This window comes from Canis lupus, chromosome 24 (genome assembly GCF_011100685.1).
Source record: "Canis lupus familiaris isolate Mischka breed German Shepherd chromosome 24, alternate assembly UU_Cfam_GSD_1.0, whole genome shotgun sequence".
NCBI classification, from domain to species: domain Eukaryota; kingdom Metazoa; phylum Chordata; class Mammalia; order Carnivora; family Canidae; genus Canis; species Canis lupus.
Window position 1 is genome coordinate 3969011 of NC_049245.1, and position 18293 is coordinate 3987303.

Consider the following 18293-nt stretch of genomic DNA (forward strand, 5'->3'; position numbering starts at 1 on the left):
TCATCAGGCCCAGGAACCTGCTGACTCTGGTAACGCAGTTCTCAGGCAAGAAGAGATGTTTTGCGACCACCGAAGGTAACTTGGGCATCCTTTTGACATTTCTTTGTTTCAAGGTCCCTAAATCGAAACCTGCCTCATTCACAGAAGTCAAGTGGGGGAAATATAGCATGTTGATGTTAACACATTTCTTACACCCATCAGTATTCCTCTAAAGATACTGTATCTGCTGCCCCCTTAACACCCCCTCTCACTGGGACATAGATGGTGCTGGGCCTGGAAGGCCCATGAAAATGGTGAAAACAGTCATTGTTAACCAATTTCATCTTTAGTTGGATTTTTCTCTCCACCTGGTGTCTTCCTGGGTGTTAGGAATAACTTGAGGTTGCTTGTGAGATTTTAGATGCTCTAAGCTAAATGCATCAATTAAGAAAATCCACGTTAGAAAGGTTTGAAAGCAAAGTGTCCTGATTTCTGTGTTATACTCATGTACTGACATTCAGATAACTGGAATGGGAGTGTGGAAAAAACTGTATAGAAACAGCACCAATTAGGACAGAGAGAGTTAGGCCTTTCGCCTGAACAGGCATTTGTCCTACAGTAACGACATGACCCAAATGACAACATAAATGTGAGTATCTGAGCAGAGTCACATGTCCACACACCCCAACACATCTCTGCGGCGTCCTCACCTTTTACATGTTGTTTGAACCACTTATGTCCTTTCCTTGGGCAGTTGGCCATCTGCTACCACAAGGATGATCTTTTATCAGGTTGAAAATACCTTGGGGACTAGACATGTTTGATATTATACCTGTGTAATCCATACTTATCAATTTAAAAATAAGATCTAAGACATGTCAAGGGCCCCTAAGACATGTCATGGAGAGCACATGTGACCTCAGCAGAATCTATGTAGCTATGCCTTCTGGATTGTAAATCTCCCTCGGCTGTTTATCCCTCATTATGCTGGACCATCACAAACATGTTTGATGGTCCTTGTCCAAAAACTGCCCAGAGATCTCCTTAACAATCTGCCAAGTTAATATTTATTAATATATTGTACAGATTTTATCATTTATGACCATGATTTTTCTCTGGGACAAAACTGCCAAAATTTAGTAAGCATTGAACTAAGCATTCTCATTTTTTCTCCAAGGAAAGAATGTGATGGGTGCAGAGACTGGCAGCTGCTCCCTCAACCCTTCCAAGCCCTAATACACATTTGTGACATGAAGCACTTTTGCCTCATGATACTGATTTCGTCATTGTGCTGCATCAAATCATGAATTTTAAGTGTGAGCAAAGATAAATACTAGCTCTGACCTTCTGATGGTCATAAGACCTACAAGAATGAATAACCTATCATTGCAATGATTGCACTGTTTTCTCTATTCTACATATTGTAACTTTGATTTTATTTTATTTTTTTATAATAAATTTATTTTTTATTGTTCAATTTACCAACATACAGAATAACACCCAGTGCTCATCCCATCAAGTGCCCCCCTCAGTGCCCGTCACCCACTCCCCCCCACTCCCCGCCTTCCTCCCCTTCCACCACCCCTAGTTCATTTCCCAGAGTTAGGAGTCTTTATGTTCTGTCTCCCTTTCTGATATTTCTCACACATTTCTTCTCCCTTCCCTTATATTCCCTTTCACTATTATTTATATTCCAAATGAATGAGAACATACACTGTTTGTCCTTCTCCGATTGACTCACTTCATTCAGCATAATACCCTCCAGTTCCATCCACGTTGAAGCAAATGGTGGGTATTTGTCGTTTCTAATGGCTGAGGAATATTCCATTGTATACCTAAACCACATCTTCTTTATCCATTCATCTTTCGATGGACACCGAGGATCCTTCCACAGTTTGGCTATTGTGGACATTGCTGCTAGAAACATCGGGGTGCAGGTGTCCCTGCATTTCATTGCATCTGTATTTAAAATAGTCTTTGTCCCAAGATTGACTTACACGTACAAGGGAAGTCAACTACATGAAGAGTTTTCCAACTTTGATATATGTTAAAAAGGCCTCATCAAAGGTGCCTGGCCTCTTTTCCAGGCCAGCAGATTAAGGCTGAGCACATTCCACCAGCCCTACTGGAAAGTTCTGACACATGGCATCTGTTCAGAGCCACTCAACACGGCTTGGCTGCTCTGGCTTCCGAAAGCCCAGCAGTCTATGCATCCTGTGGAACTCCTTGTTCCCGCAGACGGTAAATTCTTTGGACTTTTTTGGAGGTCCAGAACTCATGCTACATTTGATGCTTTGAAAGGATAAATGTATTTCCACCCATTGCCAGCAAAAAGCAGATATGCCACTTTTTCTTTAAAATGAATGTGTTTTTAGTCTCTGAAACCCTAAAAATGATTTCTGAGCATAAAAAGGGATAAGACTTTGTCAAAGAGTTTTGATTCTTCTAACAGATGCTATCCAAATTATATACATTAAAAAAAATCCCAGCAACAGTAAAGATGGAATTCCAATTACAGGGGAACTGTAGCATCCAGCATAACTTGCAAACTCTTTTATCTCAAAACTCATACCCAGCTTGCTGTCTTTATGTAACATATATATTAATTTCAAGAGGGAAATCATATTTTCTCTGGTCCAAATTAATGCAATGTCTGCACTGGCAGGGACCTCAGTGAGCATGCAATTCTACACAGTCATGTGGGAGAAATTCAGATGCCCATGTGACAGGCCAGGCCAGGACTTCTGCCCTTGGGTCCAGACCTTGCTGGTTCCTCTGAATTATGGCTTTTACAGGAAGAAAGTTACTATTATAGCCACCATGTCATTATCTAGAGTTCGAAGGTTGTACGGTTGAATGTTCCCTGTTTTTAGACATTAGGACACAGTGTACAGCATAGGGAATATAGTTAATTATAGGTAACAACTTTTTATGGTGACAAGATGGTAGCTCAATTTATTATGGTGATCACTTTGTAATGTATATATAATGCATATATATAAATGTTGAATCGCTATGCTGTACAACCAAAACTAATATAATTTGTATGCCAACTATAATTCAATTTAAAAAATGTTCCAGTTTTTATTTCAGGTATCACAGGACCTATGATTATGCAGGTAAACATAACCTATAGTTATCCCATGACCTCTCCTTGCTGTTCTGATGTCTTCGGATGGTGTACATCACATCACTGCTCAGTTGGAAATGAGAAGCTCTGAGAAACCCACCTCTGGCCACCTTCGAGCCAGAAGAAGGGAGAAGTTGGGCCAGAGTGACAATGACATATGAAAAAATGCCAAGTGGGAACAGTCAGGACCGTGGACAGTTGTGAAGCTCAGGAGGAGAGAGAGGGATTAGGTGATATTTGAGATGGTCCTCATTGTTTTCCAGACCACCGAGTCACAGCTGGTGACTCTCAGGAGTAACAGTGATACATGACATCAACTTCCATGATGAGGTTCAGGGGAAAGCTTACCGCTTGCACCAAAAGGCTCTCTTGTTCCAGAATTCATACGTATAAAAAGAGTGTGAACCTTTCCGTGTAGCCAGCCAACCCATGTTAAAATACTAAAGGGACATAATATCTTTCTGAAACAAACACTAAAATGTAGTTTAAAATTTGGAAATCTATTAGGTTCCTTTTGAGAATAATGTTAGCAATTCTGTTACCACGTTCATCCAAGGCACATTAAAACCTAGTGCTACCAATGGATTGATTTACTTCATTTACAACAGATTTGCTTCATTTCTAACAGATGAATGAGTTTCTTGGCATGAATCTCTTTTATATATTCAAACATCTTGTTTTCCTCCTAAGACGTGTTGTTAGTTAATATTTAGGTGGTGGATTAAATTCTGCCTCAAATTTAAAGAGCTGCCTTCAGGACTGAGGGGTGTTAGCATTCAGGAAACAGGAAACTTTGCATTGTAACGTGACACGAGTGGGTCTCACATTAACGCTGCTACCCTGGGAGCATGTTTCATGATTGTGATGCTCCCTCTAGGAAGAGAGGTTTACAGTGCGCAGAGATTTAGGGAATTAGAACATCTCCTTGCTTTTGGGCAGAATGCCTCTATGCTGGCATAGGCTAAGTAAGCATAAAATGTTTTATGGAAAGGAAGACTTTTGGCAGCCCCTGTGGCTTAGCGGTTTAGTGCCGCCGTCAGCCCGGGGGGTGATCCTGGAGACCGGGATCGAGTCCCACATTGGGCTCCCTGCATGGAGCCTGCTTCTCCCTCTGCCTGTGTCTCTGCATTTTTAGATTAGAAAGTTAGCTGTACATGGTTATAATGTGTGAATGAGAGTTCATGTGTAGGGCAGAGGGAGAGGGAGAAGCAGACTCCCCACTAAGCAAGGAGCATCATATGGAGCTTGATCTCAGGACTCCTGGATCCTGACCTGAGCCAAAGGCAGACGCTCAACCAACTGAGCCACCCAGGGGCTCCTCTCTTGTAGAGTTTATAAGTAACCTCTTTTCACCTTGAATGAATTGGTGGTTGCCTGTGTCCATCTTTACTCACCTAGTAACTCCACCTAGAATCTTGGATTTCCCTCATCTCATCTTAAATCATTGACTTTGATCTGGTTTGGTTTTAATGTAAAGGTTGTTTTTGGCAGGGAGCAAACCATGCTGCAGAATGATAAAGAATGTAGATTATGAAGTTGCTCAAATTTCTTTTCCTGCTTTCAGCCATGAGTAGATCTCAGTGGAAGTAGAAAGAAAAAAGTTTTTTTTTTTTTTTTTTTTTAGAAAAAAAGAATTTTGAAAAAATGAAAGAAATGGTATATGTCTGCGCCTGTGTTTTGCATAAGCTGCATACCAATAATATAGGTAGAGGCTGGTATTGTTTTTCTGGACAAAGGATACTATTTATACCAGTGGTTCTCAGAATGGTACCCAGACCCAGCAGTGGTAGCATCTGGGAGCTGGTGAAAAATGCAAATTCTTTGACCTACCGAGCTGGAAATCTATATTTGACTAAGTCTCCAGGTAATTCTGATGTGTGCTTAAATTTGGAAAACTTGGATTTTAGACCACCAGCAAATCAGGTATATGGATTTTCTCATACATGAAGTTGAATAGAGTATTTGACTTTCAAGCAACTGGAAGGAATATACAACCTGGTATGACAATAGATTTTTAAATATTCTGGAACTGGTTGTTTGGACCAGTAAAAGTTGACAAAATAAATTCTCCTAAAACTATAGCAGTGGGCATTTTGGTTCAAACCCATTGCTGATAGAGAATTGAGAATTAACAGGGCATCTGAATGTATCACCCTGCATCAAGCATGGGAGAGAGATGATATATATGATTTATGTATCAAAAAGAAAATACAAAAGTGAAGAGAGTACATCTTTTCTTCTGCAGGAATTTAAAAGTATTAGCTTTCTGCTGAAAGCACCCTTGTGCATGGATTCATCTTTTTTTTTTAGCAGTGACCTGTGAGCATGGCTCAGAACTCCTCAAAACTGCCAGGATTCTGAAATTCCTTACCACACGTCATTCCAACTTTTATATGCAGTTTTCTGCAATCAGTTACTAGATCAATTGTCTCAACCAACCAGAATACGTGATATCACCAAATACAGTTTTTGACAAACAGGGTAAGTTTGAAGTTCTATAAAGAAGAAATGTAATGTGCATGTATATGCATATATTTATGTAAATTAATTTTAGCAGGAAAAGCCTTAAGTGGCATATACACACCAACATTGTCTTAAGTCTTCCCTTCCCTCCCACCTGTTGCAAAGACAAAGACAAAAACGAAAATGAGTAGTAACAACTATTCATGTTTAAAGTCTCCACAACTTGGTAAGAGTGTCCTGCCAAATTAAAGCTCAGTAAAAAATTAATGGGACTACTGGCCACAATTTATTAAGGAAATAAATGTATTGAGTGCAACAGGAAGCCATCTGAGGGATTTTGGTGGAGTCTTACTGCTCTGCACTGGGTTTCGAAACTACGCATAGGCTCAATTGAAATCAATTCTGGGGTATCACATCATTTATCTTATGCATGTTGTTAATCCTCTGCTTGTCAGTGGCTTCTCTAAGTGCCCCACGTCTCCAGAGGATGACGCAATGGGCACACACCTTTATAATTATCAGAGAAACATTGGTTGAACCCACCCCACTCCTCCTGAAGTTGTACCGTAACAGACAGCTGGATATTTGGAAAGTTCTCAAAGATCTCTTGGATTATTTTCATAGAGAGTTTTGGTGTCAGATAGATGTGTGTGTGTGTATGTGTGTGTGTATGCTGAGCAGCCACTACAGAAAATATAAAAATAAATGAGACTCAGTAATTAGTATGAGCCTACACAAAATTCAGCATGGAAATGTCCTATCAACTTCAAAATGTCCCATCTGATCAAAATTATTCTGGGTCAGAATAATCGGATAATTAGCTTGTTAATGGGACAATTATTCTATTTTGAAAAGGTGAACATAAAGAAATTTAGAAGGAGCATCACCAACACTATTTTCCCACTTCTGATCTTTCCCAATATTTTCGTGATCACTTAGGTCAAGCTCTATGGCTATTTATCACACTTATTGCAAATTGAATGTTATTCCTATTTTACATACCACAATTCAAAACTGTCTGGATCTTAGAATATTATAACCTCTCTCTCCCATTTTTAAACATTTAGGCTTTTCTTTGAAGCCTGTGTGCTTAAAGTGAGTTCAGGTTTGCTGTTTGAGATGTACAGAATCTCAAATCTCTAGCACTCGAATTTATGGCTGTACACTCTAAGCATCTGCAGCAACAGACTTAGGAAAACAGAATGGGCAGCATTCACCCACCTATCCTCCATCCAGGTCTTTTTGGAGGTAGATAAGAAACATGTGCCTCTGAAAGTGTACTACTCCTAAAGAGGTAGGGCCAGAGGTTTCCTTGAGAAGGGGGCAGGAGCCATCTGGAAACTTCTTGTCATGGCTTCTCAGTGTCCACCTAACAGGTGTGTGTGCTGGCAGTGCCCCCAGCAGGACAGCGCGTGGTCGGGAATACACTTTCCATAACAAGAGGTCTTTCTGGCAGTTCTTCCTTGTGGGATCTTCCCTTTGTCCCCTTGTGCACAAGACCAGAACCTGGGGAGTCAACAAACCAGCACTCTAGAAAGCTGCTGGGGGGTTTTCTGGTTTTACTGTTGGGTACAGCATATTAAGTCAAAGTTCTACCCTCAGATCCATCCTTCCCAAATAAATCCTAGGACAGGGGGAGCAGTAAAAAGAGCAACACTGGCAATTTTGCATTACTGAAGAGTCAGCTCACTTAGAACCACATTCTCAGTCCACAATTCAAGACACAATCATGCATGGCACGGATCTGAGCAGAAATAAGCTAAATGCTCATTCCATATAGGAAACCTTCCCAGTTCCTAGTTAGCAATCGTTATGCATGGGAACTTTACCTTATCCCAGGATTTTCTCTTGGAGAAATTTAGCATAGCGCTACGATTTCTAAAGATTTCATAAAAAGCAGGCTTGAAAAAAAATTAAGTTTCAGATCAAATGTTTTGCCTAAGACTAAAGCTAATTAAGACCAGTATAAAAAGCACCAACAAGAATAATGAAAATACCCTGTCTGTGTCCAGTGTCTATTTATAAAATGCACAAATATAGTTGTAAAGCATTTTTAGATGTCAACACTCAAAACAAAGCTAAGTATCTTTTCCCTCCAACCTAGGGGAAAATATTTTTAAGTAGGCTCCATGCCCAGCATGTGGGGTTTGAACTCATGACCCTCAAATCAAGACCTGAGCTGAGGTCAAGAGTTGGGCACTTAACCAACTAAACTACCCAGATGCCCCAAGGGGAATATGTTTTTTTTTTACACAGTTAATAAAAGTTGGTGCTGTGACTTACTGGTAATTTTCTTCTGATTCCTATACATGACTTCTGTGGCTTCTGGTGGAAACCTGGCTTGTTCACTAAGCTTGGTCTACTTTTAGATCTGGGTAATTATTTCTTGGGAGTCATGCTTATTACAAATGGCTTATTGTAACCATATGTCACTCTCTCTTGAGGAGTTAGCTTTAGGGAAGTCTGAATTTTCATAACTGAAACATAGATCAGACAGGATAAAGAACTTGAATGCTGCTGAGCATTATCAGCAGTGCTGGAATCCCTTCCTCCCACGTCAGCTGAAAGAATTCCTAATACAGAGCAGAGCGTTGCATGGATTCTACAGGATGACAGATCCAAAGTCTCTGCCAGATTTAGAGAAGACCCACGATTGGCGACTTCATGCTTGCAGTCCACCAGACAACTGCCAGCTTTCCAGGTGAGTCCACCCAGGAAGTGTAGAAGCAGGAATACTTGGCCACCTCCTTCCACACACACTGGTCGGTGTAGTTTAAAACAGGCAACACTCTAGGAGAGGAAGTAAAGCGCGCTGCTCAAGGAAGGATACGGAACAGAGAAGTTTATTTTACACTATCCGTCCAAGAAAACAATCTCCATAAACCAGTGCAAAATGTGCAACAGAATCAATACGTGTGTCTTAGCTCTGAGAGCCCAAATTGGTGATTTCCTTTCCCGTTCCTCCTTCAGGCAGGTGCCCCATTGGCTTACGCTGGCCTCCGTTTGCACCATTGACAGAAACATTCAACCAATTTGTAGCAGGTTAATTTTACATTTCATACCAGAATGTGTACAAGGGACTGGGGGAAACCATACTGAATGAATGATAAGTGATCAGTGCTTAAAGTAAATACAAGGGCAGCAGGGGCAAGAATCCACAGTTTCAATAAATACAAGTGTAACAAGCATGGGTGGGTCTTAACTCGGTGGAATTAGTGGCATAATAATTCAGCATCATACAAAATCTAGCAGGGCTGTTGAGCGGTGATTGGCAACAATGTTCACAATAACTTATGCCCTTGAGCGAGTCTGCATTGAACACATTCTGCGGTTCCAAAGGTGTCAGTTCTTGCCCTCCCTCCAGGATGGGAGGGCCGGAGCCGGGGCAGCTTGGTGGAGGCGTCCTGTGAGGAAGGACGCTGGCCCAGGAGCCAGCTGTCAGGGTCCAGTGTACTCAATACCGAGTGGCAAATTGGGACTTTATTGACGACGTCTGTGCAAAGTGTGCTTCTCTCCATTTTCCAAGAAACCAGTGTCTGTAACTCCTGCACGAAAGCAGTGGTGGCCTCTGGCTCACTCCTTGTCACCCCAAATACCAAGTGATGAGCGCGCATCTCAGGGACTCACGGGCTGGGAAGCTTCTGGCGCTGACTGCCTGGCACCTCACGGATGGGGAGTGTAACCAGGGCCCCTCATCGGAGGCCTGGGGCAGGCTAGAACTATTGCTTGAGAGACTAGAAGGAACCTAGTGAGAAAAAGATGATCCTAATGGATATGTGGGAAGCTGTCTTCTTCCTCGAAAGCTCATGCCCCCTAGGTAACGCCTATAGGACTTCAGGGAGGCATCCTTGGGTATGAAACGTTATGCATCTGTTCCTGGTGGCCTTGCCTACATGTTCCTCTACTAAGCACTAAATCCATGCATCTTCCACTGTGCCTGGGATTTGATCCCAGAAGACATGGCGGGGACAATCTGTGGATCGTCTGCTAATCCAGAGCCCAGGGAAAGAAGATGCAAGAGAAGCTCTCCATCTCTGGAAGAAAAGGAAGAAAAGGGGGAAGCCCACCCCCAAAGTGAAACAACCTTCCCAAATCCAGTAACCTAGGCATCACCTCAAAACATAACGAAATCCCGAACACTCCCTACCATCAGCATATACCCTCTCCTCTCTATTCCTTTGACAGTCTCGCGTCATAAATTAGGTGTGTCTTCCATCCAATAACTTAAAAACGGAGGAGGGATTGTAAGAAGTGTTGCCTGGCTTGGGCCAGTTAGCAGCCAGTTTTTGTGTTTTTTTGTTTTTTTTCTAGAATCTCAGTCACTGTTCAAAAATGGAGCCTGTAAATTTACGCGGATGTCAGAGTCTTCACACGGAGGAGACAGGGAGGGCGGCGGGCGGAGGCCACGGAGGAGGGGGAGCAGGGGGGCGGGGGCAGCCTGGGCCACTGAGGCAGGAGCGGAGGCCCGGGACCCGCGCGGGACAACCGGAGACCCCGGCGCCGGGGTGGGGGGCCCGCGGGACTCGGGGTGCGGCTGGATTTCGTATTGCACAGAAAAGGAGGACCGCAGCTCGGCGGGCCTCCGGGCGGATCAGTGGTCCCCGCACATGGGCAAGTTCACAAAGGTGAACACGTTGAACTCCGTCATGATGGAGAAGCACAGGAACACGCCGTACAGGAAAAGGCACCCGCACCCGAGCTTCTTGTCCAGCTGCCACTTGTTCAGGTGAACGCCAAACACCTGCAACACACACAGCCGGGGTCAGAGGGCACGGGAAGAGGCGGCACCGGGAGCGGGGCTTTGGGGTGGCCGGGCCAGGGGTCGCCAATGGCAGACCCTGCGGGGCACTGATGGTCTCTGAGCCCCCCAAGCTCCTCGCTCACATTTTGGAAGATCAGGACACCAAAAATCAAGAAGGGAAGCCAGACTTTGATTTTATTTATTTATTTTTTTAAAGATTTTATTTATTTGACAGGGTGAGAGAGAGTGAGCAAGAGCACAAGCAGGGGGAGAGGCCGAAGCAGACTCCCCACGGGGCAGGGAGCACAACACAGGACTCGTTTCCAGGCCCTCGGGATCATGAACCGAGCTGAAGGCCAATGCTTAACCGACTGAGCCACCCACGTGCCCTGGGAAGTCAGAACTTTAAAAAAACTTAAAAATCATAATGATGGAACCAATCGACATAGGCATGGTGAACGGCCACCACTCCTCACCCCCGACGGCAGCCCAGCACTGCTCTATGTCGCATCGCTGGCTCTGACTCCTCACCTTCTTGCCCCAAGTAGTCCCTGGCTCTTCCTGAGGACACATCTCCTGGCAGGCAGTGGTCGCATCTCTTCCATTCCCATGCCTGGGGGCAAGGAAGCTGTGCCCCTTGCTCCTTACTGCTGCTTCCCCAAAAGCACCAAGCGTAGAATCTAAAGCCTTCCAAAGCCATCCCGTCTGGCTACAGTCAACGCTGCAAACCCAGTCTCTTCCCCCTCCTCCTCCAGATCCCCGAATCCCATTCACTGTCACTCCTATCTATGGCACCCCTATGGTTAGCAAGAACAGAGACAACTTCATCCTCTCCACGTCAAACATCCCGCTCTCTGACTGCCACCTCCTCTTTCCTGCTTGGTCCATCTTCTACCCTTCCTCCTGCAACTCCACAGACCTGCAGGACCCAGAATTCATGGCTACCACTACCATTTCACTGCACGTCACCCCCTGTACCCACCTCCATCCCACCTTACCCTGCGGGAATTCCACCAGCAATCACTAGAACCACCCTGGACATCCATCGCCATTCACTGGCCTCTCTCTAGTGCTCTTGTCCTCCTGTGGTAAAGTCACAGCCTTCGGTTCCAGCTTAGTTTCCAGCTACACCACATTTCTTCCATGGTGCTGACCCAGCCTGGAGGAAACTGCCTGGCCATACCTGCCGAAGGGTCTCACTTTAAATTCAAACCTACAAACCTCGAAGGGGGCCATTTATGGCAATCATCCCACATTTCCCTAAGTGCATAGTCTCTCCCTTTCTTGGATGACAGTTTCCAGCCTCTCCTCTCTTCTCAGACCCCTTTACCCCCTTCTTAACCTTCACCCTTAGCACTTGACCGTGTTCCTGTCCCTAGAGCTCCACCACCAGATTCACTTGCTCGCCTTTTCTCCTGGTAGTGAGGACCTGCAGCCCACAGCCCTGCCCACGGCTCACACCTCCACACGTGTACACAATCCTGCCTCCCCCAACACTCTAGAACTTGGCCCCAGCAGCTGCCCCCTTCCATCTCCATCTGATCCCCATTCCACCCCTGGATTGCTCCAACTGGGATACAAGAATGCTGCTAGTTATCTCATTTGAAAAAACAACTACATTTTTTTCTGGATTCCCACTTCTTTCTTTACAGTAAGATGACTTGAAAGAGTTGTAAATACTGCTGTGTCCAATTTCTGTCCTTCCATTCTCTGTTAGCTTGTTCTACCCAATCTTCTGCCTCATTGTCCCACCAACTACCCTCTTCAGGAGCACCCACAACTTTGTATTTCTAACCCGAATGGCCAAAGCTCAGGACTCACTCCTGTGACAAGAGCCAATCACTCCCTTCACCCTGAAACATCTTCTCCACTTGGCTTCCAGATGCCATACTCTGCTGGTTTTCCTTCTGTCTCTCTGACTGCTCATTCTGTTTCATTTGGCATTTTATTATCATCACCCTGACATTCCCTAACATCATCTTGACCAGAGGGCACCAAGACTCGGATGTTGGGCTCTTCTCTTGTCTGTCTTTGCTCATCACCTGAGGCTTTAAATACCATCCACATTCTGGGGTCTCCAGCTTGGATGTGTCCCCTGAACTCACACTCATCTTTCCAATGGCTTTCTCGACCTCTTCCCTTATGTGTCAAACAGGCATTGCAAGCTCAAGATGTTTGACGTTGGTCTTTCCCCACTCCCAACAAACCTACTTCTCTTCCACTATCCAGTAACCCCATTTCAACATCCCAGGTGGTAGCTAGCCCCACCTGCTACAGGTTGCACAGATGAAGCTGTAAGTATGCGCTCTGATGTCAGATGGCTTGCCCCTTCATTCATTCGGTGACAATTTCTCTAAAGGCCTCAGATGTTCACCTGTATAATGGGGCTGATGTAGTGGCTACCTGAGGGGTGTGTGGCGAGCTCCAAATGGGAAAGTGTATGCAGAGCATTGAGCACTATGTGTGGCTATGACAGGTATCATAACCCTAAGTCACACAAGACCCATAGAATCTCCTAAGCTACAGAAAAAAAGAATTGCACAGATTCCCACCTTTGGGTAAGGCAGTGTAGCTTTAGTAAATCCTTGACATTTGACTCACAGCCTGATCCTGTCAATGACCTCTAGTTTCCTGCCTGCCCTTCTGAATTCCTATTCTCTAGCACATGCCAGTGTAATTCAATGACTGTTTCCTTGAAAATTTCAGGAAAAGGCACATTGCATCTCAATGTTTTCTAATGTGATAATTCAATCACATTCTTGTATATTAACAGATACTTTATGTGGACCAGTCCATGTGTTGTTGTGAATCTATTCCTACCCCAACATGTCAGTTGAGTTGGAATGCCAGATTATACAAAGAGATACAATGGCCAAGATAGTGGAGTGGCATAAAAGTACACTGTCAATAAAATAATGTATTTTTAGTCTCTGAGTATTGGTTGAACCCATGGATTTATGGAGATGCTTATTAACCTGGAAAAGATAATTAATTGGAATCTACCCTTCTCTTTACTAATCCTGCAGAAAAAGTGGGATCTCCCTTTTGCTTTTGATAAAATGGCTTGTGCTTGACATGAGGCCGGGCCACACTTCTTAGAGGAGGGCTGGCTCCTTTCATAAAGCGGAAAGGCTTTCTAGTGAGTTGCTAGGATCCACTTCTAAAAGAAATAGCCATGAAGGAGATGGGACATCTGGAGGCTGATTATCCCCATCCACCCGGAGGCCAAGCCCATGTAGTGTCCAAACAAACTGTAGCCAAAGAACCCAAGGGTGGGATCGGGGGGTGGAGAGGGTGATGGAACACAGGAACTGGAGAGGGGAAGGAGCTCTAGCCCTACCGTGACAAAGACGGAGGCCAGGAGTAAGCCCACGGAGTAGATCAGTCCTCTGCTGTTCAGCCGAATCTGTAAGAAAAGATGCACAGTTAGGCTTCCAAAAAGCACTTGTTCAGTGCAGCGGCTCAAGCCAACTCTGAGTAGTGGTCAGGTCAAATCTCTCCTTTAGGATGGCAAACAAAAGGCAGCTTTGGCAGGAGTGCTTTGCCACTGGCAGCAGGGATGTGCACTTTCCTAGGACAGTCAGGGGGCTCACTTGTGTCATTCACTCCCAACCCAACCCCATCTTTCCCTCCAGAGGCAGTGCTTCCTGGGCTGCCCCATGGCCACTTGAATTCTCTGTTGTGTGTGGCCTGATTCTCATTTGCCCACAACACTTCCCTGTGGACCTGATCTCCAGGGAGTGTGCACATTCTTGACATACAACTTTTAGGGTAAATCTCATGACATGAGTGATGGGAGCCATACTTTGAAAAATATTACTAAACTTTTTATCTCTTTTGCATTCAGTTGTCTGTGAACTCCACCCAAATTTGATGGGAAGAGGTGGATGAGTCTTGCTATTGTGAGCAAGCAAAGAAGAGGAAAGAGTTAACATCCCATTCCTGATATTCAGAAGAGGATTTTGTTGTGTTTGTCTTTCAGAGTGGGGTTAGCTGCCAAACATTGAGGAGAAAGAGAGAAACAATTTTTGGAATTCTTATAAAATAGCACTGTCAAGTAGAACTTTCTGCCGTGATAAAAACGTCCTGTAACTGTGTTGTCCCATATGGCTGCCATTAGTCACTTGTGGCTCATACACCAGATAAAATTTTAATCTTACCTTCAGTTAATTCAGATTTATATTTAAAGAGCCATATGTGATTACTGGCTGCAGTATTGGGCAGGGCAGGTAGGGAATATTGAGAGGCCAACCAGGCCAAAAAAGATTATATAGCGCTTCTTCCATAGTGTAGGGAAGATGTTCCTTCTGCCTTGACCTAGGTCAAAGTCATGAGGTCAGCTACCCCGAGATAGGAGGTATGCCTTAGAGCAGCCATGCTCAAAGCATCCTCCCTGAACCAGCATCACCTGGGTACTTAAATGCAGGATCTCAGCATCCTCTCCAGACTTCCTGAATGAGAAACTTTGGGGATGGGTGCGTCCATGTGTTTTAATAAACCCCTAGGTGATTCTGATGCGTGAGAAAGTTTAAGAACCACTGACTTTGAGTAAGTACTGAGGCTAAATCTATTTCTGATCTCTACAGATTTGGGGGCTCAGACTTTGATATTCATTTTCACCAGTTCTCTTGGAAAGTCTTATCTGCATTGAGGTTTGGAAATGAGGCCATAGAGCCCCCACCAATGTGCACTGTCCAGCTGGGAGTCAAAGGCTCGCCTGTGTCCACAGGAAGGAAAAGCAAGGCAGGTTGATCATTTCATTAGAGAACTGAGTGGTGATTATGAGTGGAAGTGGTCTGGGGCCATTCTGACATGGTTCAGGGCACCCCTTGCCACCCTTTTACCAGTTCACCCCTAGGGTGTAGGAATGGCACATGTGGGTATCTCTGTAGGTGGGTGTGTTCGGTTTACCTTTTGGTGACAGAAAACTCCATGCCCTTAACAGTCAAAACTTTTGTGTGGGGACCCAGGAGCGTAACACATCTCCTTATGCAATGTCTGTCATAGAGGGAATTCACTGGACCCTCTTCCGCTCTGCCAGCACAATCCATGTGAGCCAACCATCTGTTGAACTCCAGGGAAAGTATTCCCAGCCATTGAATGCCTTCTTAAGAGCAAATGACTCAGTCATATCTCTGTGATGTTGAAGAAATGGGTTGACTTGGTTAAATCAGTGTAAAAAAAAATGAGGGATTTAGACCCATTCTTGTTCAGCTGGTAGCTTATCTTCCTGCAGACTTTCCATCTGGCTATAGGTAGATTTTCTCCTTCCATCAGCAGGATAGGTATAAAGAGGCCAGTATCCAGGAGTATATCACAAATGCCTTCTACTGAAAAAGTATTCTGTCCATACTGAACCTACAATAATCCTACATGTACCCTGACCAGAGAGTTGAAGGGCAGAAGCAGGGCTTCCAGAGTGAGATGGCAGCCGCTGTGCAGAGTGAGGAAGAGTCCGCTGAGGCTCTCCTCTTTTTTTTTTTTTAATTTATTTTTTATTGGTGTTCAATTTACTAACATACAGAATAACCCCCAGTGCCCGTCACCCATTCACTCCCACCCCCCGCCCTTCTCCCCTTCCACCACCCCTAGTTCGTTTCCCAGAGTTAGCAGTCTTTACGTTCTGTCTCCCTTTCTGATATTTCCCACAGATTTCTTCTCCCTTCCCTTATATTCCCTTTCACTATTATTTATATTCCCCAAATGAATGAGAACATATAATGTTTGTCCTTCACCAACTGACTTACTTCACTCAGCGAGGCTCTCCTCTTCATACAGTCCTTGGGCTCACCCTGAAACTGTGAACACACACTCAGATACCCTTTTGAGCTCTTAACTATCAACATTGCATGGATTCTTCTAAGCATGTGGTCAATGCAATCCTAGCCCCACTCACCCTTTGAGCTCCAGGGTTGAATCCTTGTCAGCAATATGAATTGCGTAAAGTGATTTCCTGCCCTTAGGAAACCAAAGAGCTAGTGAGAGCCAAGCTCCAAGCTGGAAAATTCTCTTTGGCTAAGCCTTCTGTCTTTTCAAAATGAATCATATTCAACTAGAGCTTTGGAGCTTTACTCTTCCTCCATTGACATAAAATGTCGAAGAGTGGTGCTTCTCAAATTCTAAATCTGGCTCCAAAGGCTAAAGACAACTGACGTGGTGGGGTTTATGAGTATTTTTCACATTTTCACCTTTTCCTCTACAATCTTCCTTTGGTAATGGATTGCACCCAGGGGTAATTTTTGTTTTTTCATTCATTACAGACCTGGGGTCTCAGAATTTAGATGTATTCCTTGCTATCTGAACCCCCACCTGCATACGGACATGGCAATCAGGAATGGTTCCTTCAGATGCCCCTGGGTCTAACTAGAACATCTCCCAATCACTGGAGACTACGGTTGGTTTGGAGCAAGAGTTGGCCAACTATGGGCCAAGGGCCAAATCTGGCCCATTGCCTGATTTTGTGGATGAAATTTTTTGGAGCTTAGCTCGTGCATTTGCATATTGTATACTTCTGCCTTCATGTAGCAGTAGCAGAGTCAAGAAGTTTGATAGAAACCATGTGGCCCACAAAACTTGTATTTCCCCTCTGGCCCTTTCCAAAAAGTTTGCTGATCCCTGCTTTAGAGCATGGGCTTCAGACCCAGTTCACCGAACCCGTTCTGAATCCCTGCTCAGCCACTCACTTGCTTTACAATCATGGAAAAGGGACTTAACTTCCCCAAGCCTCAGTTTTCTGAGAAGTAAAAGGGGATAATACAATTTCTACCTCATGAGGTGGTTGTGAGGATTAACTGAATTAATCCATGTTAAAAAGCTTGAACAGAATCGAAGAAGGACAAATATTATACGGTCTCATTCATTTGGGGAATATAAATAATAGTGAAAGGGAATAAAGGGGAAAGGAGGAAAAATAAGTGGGAAATATCAGAAAGGGAGACAGAACATGAAAGACTCCTAACTCTGGGAAACGAACTAGGGGTGGTGGAAGGGGAGGAAGGTGGGGGGGTGGGGGTGACTGGGTGGCGGGCACTGAGGTGGGCACTTGACAGGATGAGCACTGGGTGTTATTCTGTATGTTGGCAAATTGAACACCAGTAAAAAATAAATTTATTATTAAAAAAATAAAGCAACTTGCAAAAAAAAAAAAAGCTTGAACAGGACCCGGCGTACCAGCGTACAGTGAGTTCTCAATGTGTCTGGGCCATTATTCTCCACTCACTCATGAGCCATCTAATCCCTTCTCTGCTACCCCTGGCTGCTTCTTTTATAAACTCACCACCCAGCAGTCCCCTGATCAAAGTGTCGGTAGATAACAATCACCACAAGGGTGGGGACCATGTCAGATTTTATGCTCTGCCTGGCACAGGGCTGAGCACAGACCACATGCTTCAGTGCATAACCATTGAACAGACGATGAATCCATTTCAGTGCAGAAGTCAAATGGAGCAGAGTGGACTTGTCAGAGAGAGGCTGGGAGCAGGGAGACCCTGGCTGCCACTTTCCAGATGGTGTTCCAGAGGCGATACAATCCTGTCCAATATTCCCTGTCCCTTTTCTTCACTTTATTTTTCTGTGAATGTGTATAGATTTTTTTCTTAACATTTTATCATGAAAGTTTTCAAGCATTCAGAAAAATGGAAAGAATTATACCCGTTTATTGTACCATTTTACCAAAGGGCTGGATTTAGTTCACAGGTCTTTTGTTTCTAGATGCAATTTCTGTGTGGTGACATCCACAAATCATAATTACAGTGTTCAATGTGTTTTGAGAAACATATATACCTGTGTAACTCAAACTGTAGCCGTGATATAGAGCACTTCCATCCTCCCCAGAAAGTTCTGTTATCTCCTCATCAGTCTCACCAGCATTAATCACTGCTTCTAAGGTTAGCTCAGCCAAGAAAATTCATATAAATGGAGCCCTATAATATGCATTCTTTTATACCAGTATTCTCTTTTACTCAGCATAATTTTTAAAGA

The 18293-nt window shown here is 44.2% G+C and overlaps 1 protein-coding gene across 4 annotated transcripts in view; it reads right to left on the reverse strand.

The window, feature by feature from the left end:
* Positions 1–8399: 8399 nt before the first annotated feature.
* SLC24A3 (solute carrier family 24 member 3) overlaps positions 8400–18293 on the reverse strand; it is a 481529-nt gene continuing 471635 nt past the window's right edge. For all 4 annotated transcript variants that reach the window (XM_038571460.1, XM_038571461.1, XM_038571462.1 and 1 more), the window contains 2 exons: positions 13654–13719; positions 8400–10313 (listed from right to left, as the gene is read on the reverse strand). In XM_038571460.1, coding sequence (XP_038427388.1) covers positions 10164–10313; positions 13654–13719 — 216 coding nt within the window. In that variant the 3' untranslated portion in view covers positions 8400–10163. The remainder of the gene's footprint in view (positions 10314–13653; positions 13720–18293) is intronic.